Genomic DNA, 13,014 nt, shown 5'->3' on the forward strand with positions numbered 1-13,014 from the left:
ATTCCCTGTGCCAAAGTTCTCAAGTTGGTCCCAATTCCCTCATTGATGGCCCTAATAGTTTGGGGGTTGTCACCTCTTGTATGCAGATAAACTCACTTCTTGTGGCTATGTGACCTGTGTGGTACAAGTTCATTTCTGAGCTGGGCCAAAGAAAGCTGTCCTTTGGTTTGCATTTGTAGTTTTTACATGTAGAGATTGCTGATGATCATGTTTCTACTACTTACATTCATACACTTCTTGGGCTCTGTCCAGCATAGAAAATCCTGCTGCTCCTAGGTCCCGACTGACACCGGGAGGCCCCAGGGGTGTCACAGTAGCAGTATGCTGCACAGGGTTTTCAACAGCTGACTCTTTGCAAGTAGATTGTCAGTTCTTTCTTCAGAGGTGCCGACTGTAGAGAACGAATCTAGTTGCTTGTGTTTTAACAGCTCCATTTAGCTCTGTTATACTGGGCCGGCTGGATCTTACATATCTGATTTTACAAAGCCCAATCCATATGGCATTCCCAGTGTTTTCTTACCTCCTAACTTCTTATACCTTTCTTAAGCTGTGTAAGTTGATATGGATTTAGGACACTCTTTCCATTTACTGCTCTGAAATAAAGATTTCCCTGCTCCACAGCAAAATGAGAAAATTAAATACAGACTCATGTGTGAATGAAGATGTATTGGTATGGGGGGGGGGTGTTCTTAAAAGATGATGCATCTCTGACTTTGAGGCTCATGTATCCATATACCTACTTAGTATTTCCCAGTCTGTTTGGAGCTCTCTGCCAAAGCCCCTGCAGCATCTGAGCAGCGCACCGCCTCCCCTTTGTAGAGCAGGCGCATGCGTCACATGGGACTGGTCCTCAGGGGCGCTGGAGTGAACGGACAGACGCTAGCTGCTGCTGAGCTCATCAAGGGAAAGGCATTCTCTCTGGCACAGGCTTTGTGTTTACATCACATTCTATGACAGCGTACCAGATAACTCCACAAAGTATGATCACATATATAGTATTTTAAAGCCAGAACTTTTGAACATAGGTGTGCATTGTCCTTTTTTTGATTGATTGATTGATTGATTGATTGGGGTCTCCGTACCAGGAGAAAAAATTCCTTTCTTTTCCTCTTTCAGGTCAAAGAGCCTCCAGAAATAAATTTAGTTCTGCACCCTCAGGGCCTGACTGGTGAAGAAGTGTATGTGAAAGTCGATTTGAGGGTTAAATGCCCACCCACCTATCCAGATGTGTGAGTACATTTGTGATTAGCTTTGATGTTCTTTTATTTTCCGTCTTGGCAACTCAGAAACAGCTGGAAATTCCTGTTCTTTTCTCCTTTCTTCCACTCCATATGCAATTTTATTTCCTAACCCCTTTAATTCATAAAAACATAGCAACAATAGACATTTTCATAAAACCTATCTTAACTCTGCCTACGCAGCCCTAAAGGGGCCCTGGTGGAATAGTGGGCCATCCTTTGGGCTGCTAACCACAAGGTTGACAGTTCGAACCCACCGGCTGTTCCAAGGGAGATCTATGTGGCCTTCTGTTCCGATAAAGAAACCCACAAGGGCAGTTCTACTCTGTCCTATTGGGTCACTGTGAGTCGGAATCAACTCAATGACAGCGGGTTTTCCTATTTGTATACTTGTCAGATAATCATCACAGAAAAGAACTCCTGAGTCCTATTTGCTCAATCTTTGGCTCCAGCCAATGATTCTCAGCCAGAGGTGGTACCAGCTCCAGGAGGAGTGTGGAAATAATGTAGGTTTTGTTGTTTCCACTCTAACAAATCGTGTCCTCCACTGTGTTAGCCTTTGTTTGTTTAGTTCTCTACAAACTTTTAAAGAACAAACAAACTCACTTCCATTGAGTCAACTGGGAAGAGGAAATATATAAGTGAAAAGGATATAATACTGATTAATTAAATTTTATTTTCCAATATTAACATGGCTGAAAAATTTATACAAGGGAACAATAATAGAAACACCACACAGACCGGAGACGAAGTGTGGCCCATCTAACCCAGGATTCCTTCTCTCACACGGGCATCAGGGCTATTTTGCAGAAAAGCAAAGTTCTCCTGCATAATAGTATTTCAAAGAAATAAAGACAATTCCCCTTCCACTCGTACACAGGCCTTACATAATTTTATTTTTAATTAGCTAAATCACCAGCATAGAGCAAAATTAACAGATGCCTCATATAAATTACTTTATCTCCAATTTCCAGCTCTCCAAAGAGATAATGGCTCTAGCAACCTGTCATCCTGAAGTATTGGGAGAGCACACCAATAAGTAATGGCTTCTCTAAAGGGAATTACCCAGGTTGGCTTGGCAGGGACTGATGAATAATCTCTTCAGTAAAATTAGACCCTATGAAAGCTCTGCCAGTTGCTATCAGATGCTTATTGGTTGGGAATAAAAAGAAGCTTCAAAGTTGGCTGTGTATTACCTTGGCTAGAAAATGTTACCTCTAAGGCAGGCTCTGTCGGAATGGAGGGGAGCGTGGCTTAGGAATGCTGGGAGTAGTGGAAGTCAGCAGAGTGTGTGTGACTCAGTGTGTCTGAGTGAGCATTTCCAATCATAGATTATAGGATGGGATATAGTGCAATGTGGGAATACTAGGTGGATCGCTGGAGCTCCATCTTACCTAGTTGTTCATGTCTTGCTTTGTGCTAGAGTATTTGAATATGTGCAAAACATTGGCCTGCTGCCAGTGAGCTGTCTGAGCTGGGGTAATCAATGTTGGGGTGCAAGCCAGGGTCAAAGAATTGCCTTACAAGGGAGTGAGTGCATGGTTAAGTTACAAGGCTGGGGTCAGACAGAGCTGGAATGATTTTTTAAGAATAAGCAGAAACCCAGTGTTGGGGGCCTGGGGCAAAACAAAGCCAATATGTTATAACCGATGTTGGGAACACAGGTTCAGTGGTAGTCAGATCTCGAGTTGAGGTCATGAACAGGTGCTGGGGTCATACTAGGCTTAAGCCCAGTGAGCCTGGGGCAGCGGGGACCCTGACAAGCTCAGAGTGAAGCTGTTGACTGGTTTTCTTCCTCCTCGCAGAAGAGGTCATGTGTGTGCCTGGGATGTAGCTGAAATCTGTTGAGATGGAAGGGAATTTTGTTGGAACATAGAGACCAATGTAAAATCCCCAGCACACTAACTTAGCAAATGTTACTACAAATGGGCTGTACTTTCTGAAGTGCCTCATTTCTGCTTTCTTGTCTTTTCCAGCGTCCCTGAAATAGAGTTAAAGAATGCTAAAGGCTTGTCAAATGAAAGTGTTAATTTGTTGAAATCCCGCCTAGAAGAACTGGCCACAAGACACTGCGGGGAGGTGAGCAGTGCTTAACGGGAGATTCTGTGAGAGCCGCTGCACCCACTGTGCTCAGCGGTCTCGGCCTCCTGCCTTTTCTCTGGTTGGAAGTGGTTTCCTGGGAACTCCAAAACCAGTTTGGACTAGAACGTAACATTTCTTATCGGTCACAACACAGGAGAACATGGTTGTTTGTGTTTCTTTGATAAACCCACCAAAAATCAGACTCATGACCAATGAGTCAATTCCAAATCCTAGCAACCCCATAGGACAGAGTAGCCCTGTCCCCTTGGGTGTCCAAGATGGTAAATCTTTACAGAAGTTGACAGCTGCCTCTTTCTCCCGTGAATCTTGATTTGCACTACTTATGAATGACAAGGTTTAGAGTACATTGAGATGGTACTAACTCTGCTTAGTGCCAACTATGTGTACTTTAAACCTTGTAATTATGCACGGTACCGGGTAATGATGTTTCCGGAGCCCTGGTGGTACATGGTTAAAGCACATGGCTACTAACTGGGATGTCAACAGTTCAAGGCAACCAGCGGCTCTGCAGAATGATGTAGGAAGCTATTTGTGTAGGACTTACCACCTTGGAAACCCTATGGGACAGTTCCACTCTGCCCAACAGGGCTACTATGTGTTGGATTCAAGATGGCAGCAATGTGTTTTCGGTTTCAGTTTTTAGTGATGCTTAAAGACTTTTCTGAGGAGCCCTGGTGGCATAGGGGTTGTGCATTGAGCCTTTATCCCCAAGGTTAGCAGTTCAAAACCACCAGTCTCTCCACAGGAGAAAGGCCAAGCTTTCTATTCCCATAAAGAGTCACAATCTCAGAAACCCACAGGGACAATTCTCCCTGTCCTATTGGGTTGCTGCGAGTCAGAACTGACTCATGGCGGTGAGTGAAGGAGTTGCTGAGAAGTCACCGTGGGCCAGGTTATGCTTTTGTTGTTGTTCACTTAGATCCTGCGACCGTGACCTGATCTTGACATGAGCTTTTTGTTAGAGAATGTTTGCAGACAGGCGATTCTGACCAAACAGTGCCATCCATCTCTTACCTTCCCATAGCAGAAGAAATTGTTTTTCGTCTACCACTCCCATGCCCCTTCCATACCTGAGTGGTTACATTTAGTTCAGTACTGCCTTCGACAGCTGAGGGGCCACACAGGAGCGTTCCACTGTGGCGGCGGTGGGGCGGGTGCAGAGTTCTCTGTACTTGGTGGGAAGGATAGAAGAAGTCTCTGTCCCATCTCCTTGGAGGTGGAAATCTCAAGTACTGTTACCAATGTTCAGTATTTACTATGTTCCCAACAACTTGTCAATGCCCTTCCTGTCAGAACCTCCGCACTTGCCATTTGCCTTGGGGACACATTCTGGTCATCGAAAGGAACACAAACTTGTTAAAAGCGAACTAGTGTTCAACAGAGGCAGCATCCTGTAAGGAGGTTTGAAACGGCAGTTAACATGGGAACAGAAGCCTGGGTTCTTCTCTAAGATCTGCTTCAGTTACCTCCATGTGACCAGGAAGTGTGAAACAGATAAGAATTTTATTAGAAGGAATTGTATTTTCAGGTACATTAGAGCATAATTAGTATTAAACTGTGGCTTAGGGATTCGTTGGGATATTACATTCACTGAAAATCATGACTCATGTTTAAATGGTTGTGGTGGCTTCTTGTATGAAGAGAGGACCTGTGGAAATGTTGTATTGTTCCGAGGAGAAATGTCTCATCTGTATATGCAGGAGCCTGTCATTGTATTTGGCACATAACTGTTGTATACAAGGAGATGTTAAGATTGGCTACCCCGAAACAGCATATATTTACACTTGCTATTGGAAACGTGTTTAAGACTTAGCTAGGTTTCCATTTAGATCTTCATATCTGTTGTCCGGAAGAAAGTTGGAATCTTGGCATAAGAGTTGGCACGATATGTTAGATTTTGTGCATTAATACTCGATCAAATCTGTATTCCAAAAGTGAACACAGCATGTACAGGCAGTTTTCTGTTCTGTACGCAAAAAGTAAAAGAATAAAAGTTCTTTAATATATGCTGTTTCATACCCAAATACACCAAATAAACAACACCAAAAATACCAAGTAAACTCTTTATATTCATTCAAAGAAAAAAATAATAAAATCATGAATCATTTCATCATTTGAATGGGAAACAAGACAATGGTTCATAAGCACTTTTTTTTTTGGTATGGGTTTTTAAAAATCATTTTATTGGGCGCTCTTGCAGATAGCATAACATTCCATAGTTCAATTACATCAAGCTGAATTATACAGTTGCTACCACAGTCAGTTTCAAGACATCTTCTTTCTTCTTGCATTCCCTGATATCATTTCTCCTTTATACCCTCCATTCCCCACCCTCCCTTATTTTATTTTTTTTGGCTGTATCTCACACCACCCAATATACCCATTTACATACAATTCTCCCCTTGTTCATTTCCCTTGAGTGGAGGCATACAGTCATCAATGCTATCAGCTGCTTCCCTTTCCCCACCTTTATGCCACCCCCGCCCTCCCAACCATGCTTCCCATTCCCTCAGGGAACCATTACTCCTGTTACTGTTTCTAAAGGGGTAGTTATCAATCTTGGCTTTCATGTATCACATGATCTTAATTACACAAATGAACATATGCAAGTCTAACATGATTAATGAGGTAAAACACATAAAAATCACAATAGTAAGGGGAGGAACTACTAAAGTACTATCCTGTATGCATGTTTTTAAAAGTACTATATTACTTAAAATTATTGCAAGTTTGATGCCTGAACTGACATAAATAATGATGCAGGGGTTAGAAATAACAAATTAAAGCGTGTTCTTTTTGTATAACCTATGTTAACATTTTCTTTTTATTATTAAATAATCATTTTATTAGGGGCTCATACAACTCATCACAATCCGTACATATGTCATTTGTGTCCAGCACATTAGTCCATATGTTGACTTCATCGTTCTCACACACCCGCTTTCTACCCAAGCCCTTGATGTCAGCTCACTTTCCCCCCTCTCTCCCTGTTCCCCCCTCCCCCGGAACCCTTGATAATTTATAAATTATTATTATTTTATCATACCCCATCCAACGTCTCCCTCACCCACTTCTCCACTGTCCGTCCCCCAGGGAGGAGGCCATATGTAGGCCTTATCATCTGTTCCCCCTTTCTCCCTCACCTTCCCTCCACATTCCCGCTATCGCCACTCTCTCCACTGGTCTTGGGGGGTTCATCTGTCCTGGGCTCACTGTATTTCCAGTTCCTATCTGTGCCAGTGTACATCCTCCGGTCCAGCCGAATATGTAAGGTAGAATTGGGATCGTGGTAGTGGGGTGGAGGAAGCATTTAAGAACTAGAGGAAAATTGCATAGTTCATCGTTACTACACTGCACTCTGATTTGCTCCTCTCCTCCCCACAGCCCTTCTGCAAGGAGATGTCCAATTTCCCCTAGATGAGCCCTGGGTCCCCACTCTGCACTCCCCCTCATTCACAATGTTATGATTTTTTTTTTGTTTGATGCCTGATACCTGACCCCTTCACCACCTTGTCATCTTACAGGCTGGTGTGCTTCTTCTATGTGGGCTTTGTTGTTTCTCAGTTAGATGGCCCCTTGTTTATCTTCATAAGCACTTCTAATTGCCTCTGAAGTCAACTACTTTTGTGAGTAATATAAACGTAAAATTAAATGCATCTTAGACTTGATTTTTTTTTTTTAATTAAGATAGTTGATTCATTCACTCCTTCATTCAGTAAGTATTCACTGCATGTCTACCATGTGCCAGGCTCTGTTCTGGTGCTGAAGTTACCACAGTGAACATACTGTTTGAACCACAACGTGAGGGCCACGGGCAGAAACCAAGCAGATAATTTAAAAACCAGGCTGGTGGTGCTTAAGTGCTACAAAGAATAATGAGGAAAAGGGTTCCGGAGAGCGGCAGAGTGGCCATTTTACAGGAGGGAAGTCAGGAGAAGCCCCTGATGGAGCAACATTTGAGCAGAGGCCTCCAGGAAGCAAGGAGATGAGTGGTGTAGGTGGGCGGGAGAAGGGACTAGAGCCAGTGTGAAAAGCAATTCCTGGGGGGGGGGGGGGGGGGAGGGGGAGAGAAGAGGGGAGACGAAAAAGAGAAGTCTGGGGGGGGGGGGGGGGGATAAGGAGCTGACACCAAGGGCTCAAGTAGAAAGCAGATGTTTTGAGAATGATGGGGGCAACAAATGTACGAGTGTGCTTGACACATGGATGGATGGATGGATTGTGATAAGAGTTGTGTGAGCCCCAATAACATGATTTTAAAAAGAAAAGCAGTTCCTACTTCTGTCTTGCAATTAAAGGAGAATGGGATGTTCCCCACAATTTTTAAGCCCCCTTGTAGAAATTGTCAGATTTACTTGTACATAAAACACTAGAAAATTAAATGGGTATTAAAACAAAAAGCAAAACCTCACAGCACAACTCCTAACTCCTTTCTGGTTTAGAAGTGGTTTCCCCCCAACACAATTGGAACCTCTTGCTTTTCCCAGCTTTCCTTCAAAGAGCTTGCCTCTTCAACCCCCCGTAGAGTCTTTTCTCAACTTTAAATCAAAACGGTTCTGTAAACCCCACAGCTTCAGGTGTAAAACAAAGCACACTCGTGCCTCCCGACAAGAGCTGTGATTTCTTTGGGAGGAGTCCCCCTGGAGGAAGGCTGCAACACCACATGAAGCCGCTTCTGTGTCTCTGCACAGTGGCCTTCATATTGACCGCCCCGTTGGGCCCCTCTCCAGATGGTTGCGAACATAACCACTGACATACAAGATTGTTCATGGCTTCGTTCGAATTAAGCAGGAAACCTTGCTGTGGGCTTCCTCACCTTGGCCCTCGTGACCCCGCTGGGGTTGGGTGTATTAGTCCGTGTGGGGTCTTAGAAACTTCTGCTTGATTGAGTTGCCAGCCCAAGTACCATTTACTCATGGCCCTAATGCTGGCGCAAAGTGGGCTTCTAGATCCCTATAAAGAATGTCTGCTGGGGGCGAGGGGATCACTTCTGGCACAGTCTACGCGAGCCTGCCCAAATGGACATGAAATGCTTTGTTAAGGATTGGGCAGCCTCGTACTGGCTCATTGCTAGCAGGGTGATAGGGACGCCTTCTACTATTTGCTGTGGGCCCGGCAGGTTATTGCCGTGTGCTGTCCAGACAGGAAAGCGCCTGTGCAAGCAGTGATTGTTCTCCGCCCAGCCGTCATTATGGAGGCAGATCTTCTAGTCCTGTTCCCCATAAATCTTAAATGTTTTTTCAGGCTTTTTTATACAGGGGAGAAAATTTTACCCCCTATTCCTGATGCAGAGAACGCCATTCAGTTGAATAGGCCTGCAACAGAGGCGGGAAGCGTTTTATTTACCTAGGTGGTGATCGGTCTTGATAGCAGACAATGAGCCAAGCCCTTTCAAGGGCATTTCTGGCTCTGATCGCATCCTGCACCGCATCCAGAGCATGTCTGTGACAACATGACGGGCACCGTTGTAAGTGGGTCTCATGCTGGTAGGCCTGTTTGTCCTGTGGCCTCTCCCCCACCCCCGTCCCCTAGAGGGGAGCGGCATCTTCCCGTGATTTGATCTGTTGTGTTGATTCTGGTCTGCATGCTTAGGTGATGATATTTGAACTGGCGTACCACGTGCAGTCGTTTCTCAGCGAGCATAACAAGCCCCCTCCGAAGTCTTTCCATGAAGAAATGCTGGAACGGCAAGCTCAGGAGGAGCAGCGGAGGCGGCTGGAGGCCAAACAGAAAGAGGAGCAGGAGGTGAGCTGCGGCTGTGAGCCGGCTGGCCTGCCGGGAGGACCCCCAGCGGCAAGGTTCCCAGTCCCTCTCCACCGAGCCCCAGGTTGAGTTCGCCATCCTCACCGACTTTTGCACAGCTTTGATTCAAGAAACCTAGGTCCGTGGGAGAGGATGACCATGGGGAACTGAGACATCATCCTGAGAGGCTCGACAGTCATGGATGCTGGGCTGGCTCTCAGGACTGCCCAGCTCTTTGCTTCTTGTTTTCTGCTTTTGAAGCAGGAGGCGACTTCACACGCTTCCTGTGGTCTTTCTGTACTTACTTGTAGAGCCTGACAGAAAGGCATGCATCTTGAAGGTTACTGTTTCCTTCCCTATGTCCGACAACTGCTACCTAAGATGTAGCAGAAGCCAGAGATCAGACCTTGGGAGTCCCTCTGCATTCTCACTGGGGCAGAGTCGGGTAGGCATTGGGCTGCTCGCTGTGAAGCCAGCAATTCAAAATCACCTGCCGTTCATCAGGGGAAAGATGAGGCTGCCTGCTCCCATCAAAATCTGCAGCCTCCGAAACCCTGGGGAGCAATTCTTACTCTGCCCGACAGGGGTCGCTCTGAGTCAGAATCAGCTCAACGGCAGTGAGTAGTGGTGGATTTCAAATGAACTGTGAAGACCACTTATCCTTTAGAATTTAAGGCGCCTAATACTGCCCTCATTGTTTATGGGAACACACATTGTTTATGAAGAGATAATGAATATTTGGATAACCATCCTGTTTGGGTATGTTGCTATAACTACCTATACATGTGGAGTATGGTTTTTACCTTTGTCTTACTGCTCTTAGTTTTCGGAGTCTTTTCGTAAGTTGCATGAGAACAACCCGGAATTTTAGGGGGCTAATACTAAAAGACTCGATTTTTCCCTACCTCAATTCGGAACCAACTGAGCAACAGACACATAAGTCCAGTGGGTGGGGAGCAGAGTACCACTTTGCATCCTGAGAAATCTGTTTGGACAACGACTGCAGCCTAAGGGCTGTGGCAGGTGGAGCTGGTACCTGTGGCATAGCCAGGAGAAGCCAGCCCTGGCCCCATGACGCCTTAGATATAGGTGCATGGGCTCTGGAGACAGGCAGATGTCCAGGGAGGGCCTTGGTTCAACGTGGAGAGAGTGAAGCCTGAGGAGCCAGGAGGGCATGCTCTTTCCACGACCCTCGCACCCCATGCAGGGAAAAACAGTCACGTAAGAACTCTGATCAAATTGGCCCAACTGGGTTTGCACAAGGGTCTAGATCAGTGGTTCTCAACCTGTGGGTCGTGACCCCTTTGGGGGGGGGTGTCAAATGACCCTTTCACACAAGTCACCCAATTCATAACAATAGCAAAATGACAGTTATGAAGTAGCAACAAAAATAATTTTATGCTGTGGAGGTCACCACAACATGGATTAAAGGATCGAGGCATTAGGAAGGTTGAGAACCACAGGTCTAGATAGTCAGGTCTCTTGGGAAAGGAGGGCTTGAATACTAAAGCCCACAAGATTTCCTGAGGTTCCAGAATGTATCCATCAAAAGGCACCCTGGTGGTACAGTGTTTAAGTATCAGCGGCTAAGCACAAGGTGGGCAGTTTGGGCCCCCCAGCCACTCTGCTGTGCAGGAGGGCGATGTCGCAGTCGGCTCCCCCAAAGATGAAAACCTTGGGAACCCTGTGGGACAGCTCCATTGTGGCCTGCGGACTCGAGGGTCAGAATAGACTTGATGGCAGAGGCAGCGGTGTGGGTTTCAGGGAGAGTCATGATGGTGCTGTGATTTGTTTCAGCGTGTGGGTTTCAGGGAGAGTCATGATGGTGCTGTGATTTGTTTCAGCAACGTGAACTCCTTCATGAAATTCAGAGAAGGAAAGAAGAGATCAAAGAAGAGAGAAAAAGAAAAGAAATGGCTAAGCAGGTATTCTACCATTATGTATAAGGAGCCCTGGTGACATAGTGAGTTACCCACTGGGCTGCTAATCACAAGGCCAGCAGTTTGAAACCACCAGCCACTTTGTGGGAGAAAGGAGAGGGTCCCTACTCCCATCTAGAGGTACAGTCTGGGAAGCCCATGGGAAGAGTTCTACCCTGCCCTATAGGGTTGCTGAGTCAGAATCAACTTGAAGTGGGTGGTTTTTGTTTTGTTTTCTTTTTCAGTATACAAAAAATGGTTATGTTTTATTAAATGTAAAACATTTTCATTGCCATTGGTAATAGCTTCCGTTTCATGTTGCCATTCGTACTAACACTTAAAATGAAGTGGTAAAATGAAAAAATACTATTCTGTATGTTATAATTCCCCAAAAAGGTATCAGAGTGTAGAGCAATATGTTTCTATCTGTAGACTGCTGGGGTTTCTGTAGAGGACAGACTAGAGATGAGGGTGAAGCTCTGGTGGTTTCAGTCATTGGAAAGGAGCACTCTTGATTCATCCCAGAGTTACAGTCTGGGAAAGCAACCACAGGGGCAGTGCTACCCTGCCTAGAGGGCCGCTGTGACTCAGCATCCACTCAACGGCAGTGAGCGTGGCTTTTGGAAGGGTGATACTGACCTGCCTGAGATGTCATTCGCTGGTGGAGAAGAGAGAGCCAACAGAGCAGTTTACACAAGGGGCGGAAAGAACCAAAGCCCTATTCCTCTGTCTTTCCTGAATGCAGCTCGATCAAAGCACGTTACGTGTTTGGAGAAACCCAGAGAAAATTGTACTTACTCTTTTTGTACAGAGATGTGTCACGTCAGGGAAGTAGGCATGTGGCAGGGGGAAGCATGCCCTAAGCAGGGCTGGCTCCGCTGTGGCTTTTCATGCCGCTCTGTGTGACTGTGACATGTGACGCCCTCTGTGACGCCTTTTCCTCGTCCCTTAAAATGGGCTGGCCGTGCCTTTCCTTCCGCTTCCTGTAATTATTCCCGTGGATAAATGGATCTCCCTCTGTGACAATGCCTACTCTTGCAGGGAAGTCAGACGATGCTCCTGTTTCCGTCAAATCTCCCGTCTCCCTTCTGATCTGCCTCCCGCCAGCCACTCCTCTTGCTCGCTCTGAAGGCCCCCTTCCTCCCCTCGTTTTTCTTGCTCTTCTCTCTAACTTTTCACGCATAGCCTGAGTTTCTTAGCTTTTTTAAATTTTGAGAGTCACATTCTCTTGAAACTGTAACCTGACCCTCAGACGCTGGACTCATGAACTTGTAGGTGTGTTAAAATCCCATTTTTGAAAGCCAGATTTGACTTTAATTACATTTGTAAGTATTCAGTTTAAATAAAATTTATAATCTTTACTGAATTGATGATCACGTACTATCCTATATTTTTTTCATCTGTGACTTGCATCTAAGGTAGGGTTCACTTTTCTCTTTGTAGGGACGTTTGGAAATTGTGAGTTTAGCAAACCAAGATCATCCTCCTAGGAAAGACCCAGGGGGACACAAAACAGCGGCTGGTCTCCATGGAGGGTCTCCTGACCTTGTAGGGAATGGTAAACACCGGGCCATCTCTTCGGGAAGGTCTAGGTAAGTCCTGGGGATTTCTGATCGGAGAGGATGAAGTAGGATTAAAACAACTTTATAGTGAAAAATTGGATGGAATTCCCAAGTAAGGATTTTAATGCATTTTTCAAAAATATTTATTTTATTATCTCAATGTTAGATAGCAGTACAATAATAATGACACTCTAAATATCCCTCATGAAACCAGTTTCGTGGTTCATTCTCTATACAGCCTTTACCACTTCACAGTCTTAAGTAGAATTTTATCTGACTTTTAATAGCCCAATTATTTAGCAAGTGATGAAAAAAAAAATCCTTCTAGCTATGTCATCACCATCTGATGATTTTTTTTTTGCTTTTAATAGTTTAATTGGTATATAATTTACATATCGTTCAATTTAATGGTTTGAGCATATGAAGAAACATTGTGCATTCACCACCAGTCAA

General features: G+C 45.1%; 1 protein-coding gene across 1 annotated transcript in view; it reads left to right on the plus strand.

The window, feature by feature from the left end:
• Window positions 1-13,014, plus strand: part of EIF2AK4 (eukaryotic translation initiation factor 2 alpha kinase 4) — a 112,099-nt gene that overhangs the window by 14,218 nt on the left and 84,867 nt on the right. The window contains exons 2-6 of the mRNA XM_004712698.4: window positions 1,117-1,229; window positions 3,215-3,317; window positions 8,931-9,083; window positions 10,925-11,005; window positions 12,443-12,591. Of these exons, the coding sequence (XP_004712755.1) occupies window positions 1,117-1,229; window positions 3,215-3,317; window positions 8,931-9,083; window positions 10,925-11,005; window positions 12,443-12,591 (599 nt within the window). The remainder of the gene's footprint in view (window positions 1-1,116; window positions 1,230-3,214; window positions 3,318-8,930; window positions 9,084-10,924; window positions 11,006-12,442; window positions 12,592-13,014) is intronic.

Source organism: Echinops telfairi, unplaced genomic scaffold (assembly GCF_000313985.2).
Source record: "Echinops telfairi isolate 266 unplaced genomic scaffold, ASM31398v2 ScPeMD7_18;HRSCAF=68, whole genome shotgun sequence".
NCBI lineage: Eukaryota > Metazoa > Chordata > Mammalia > Afrosoricida > Tenrecidae > Echinops > Echinops telfairi.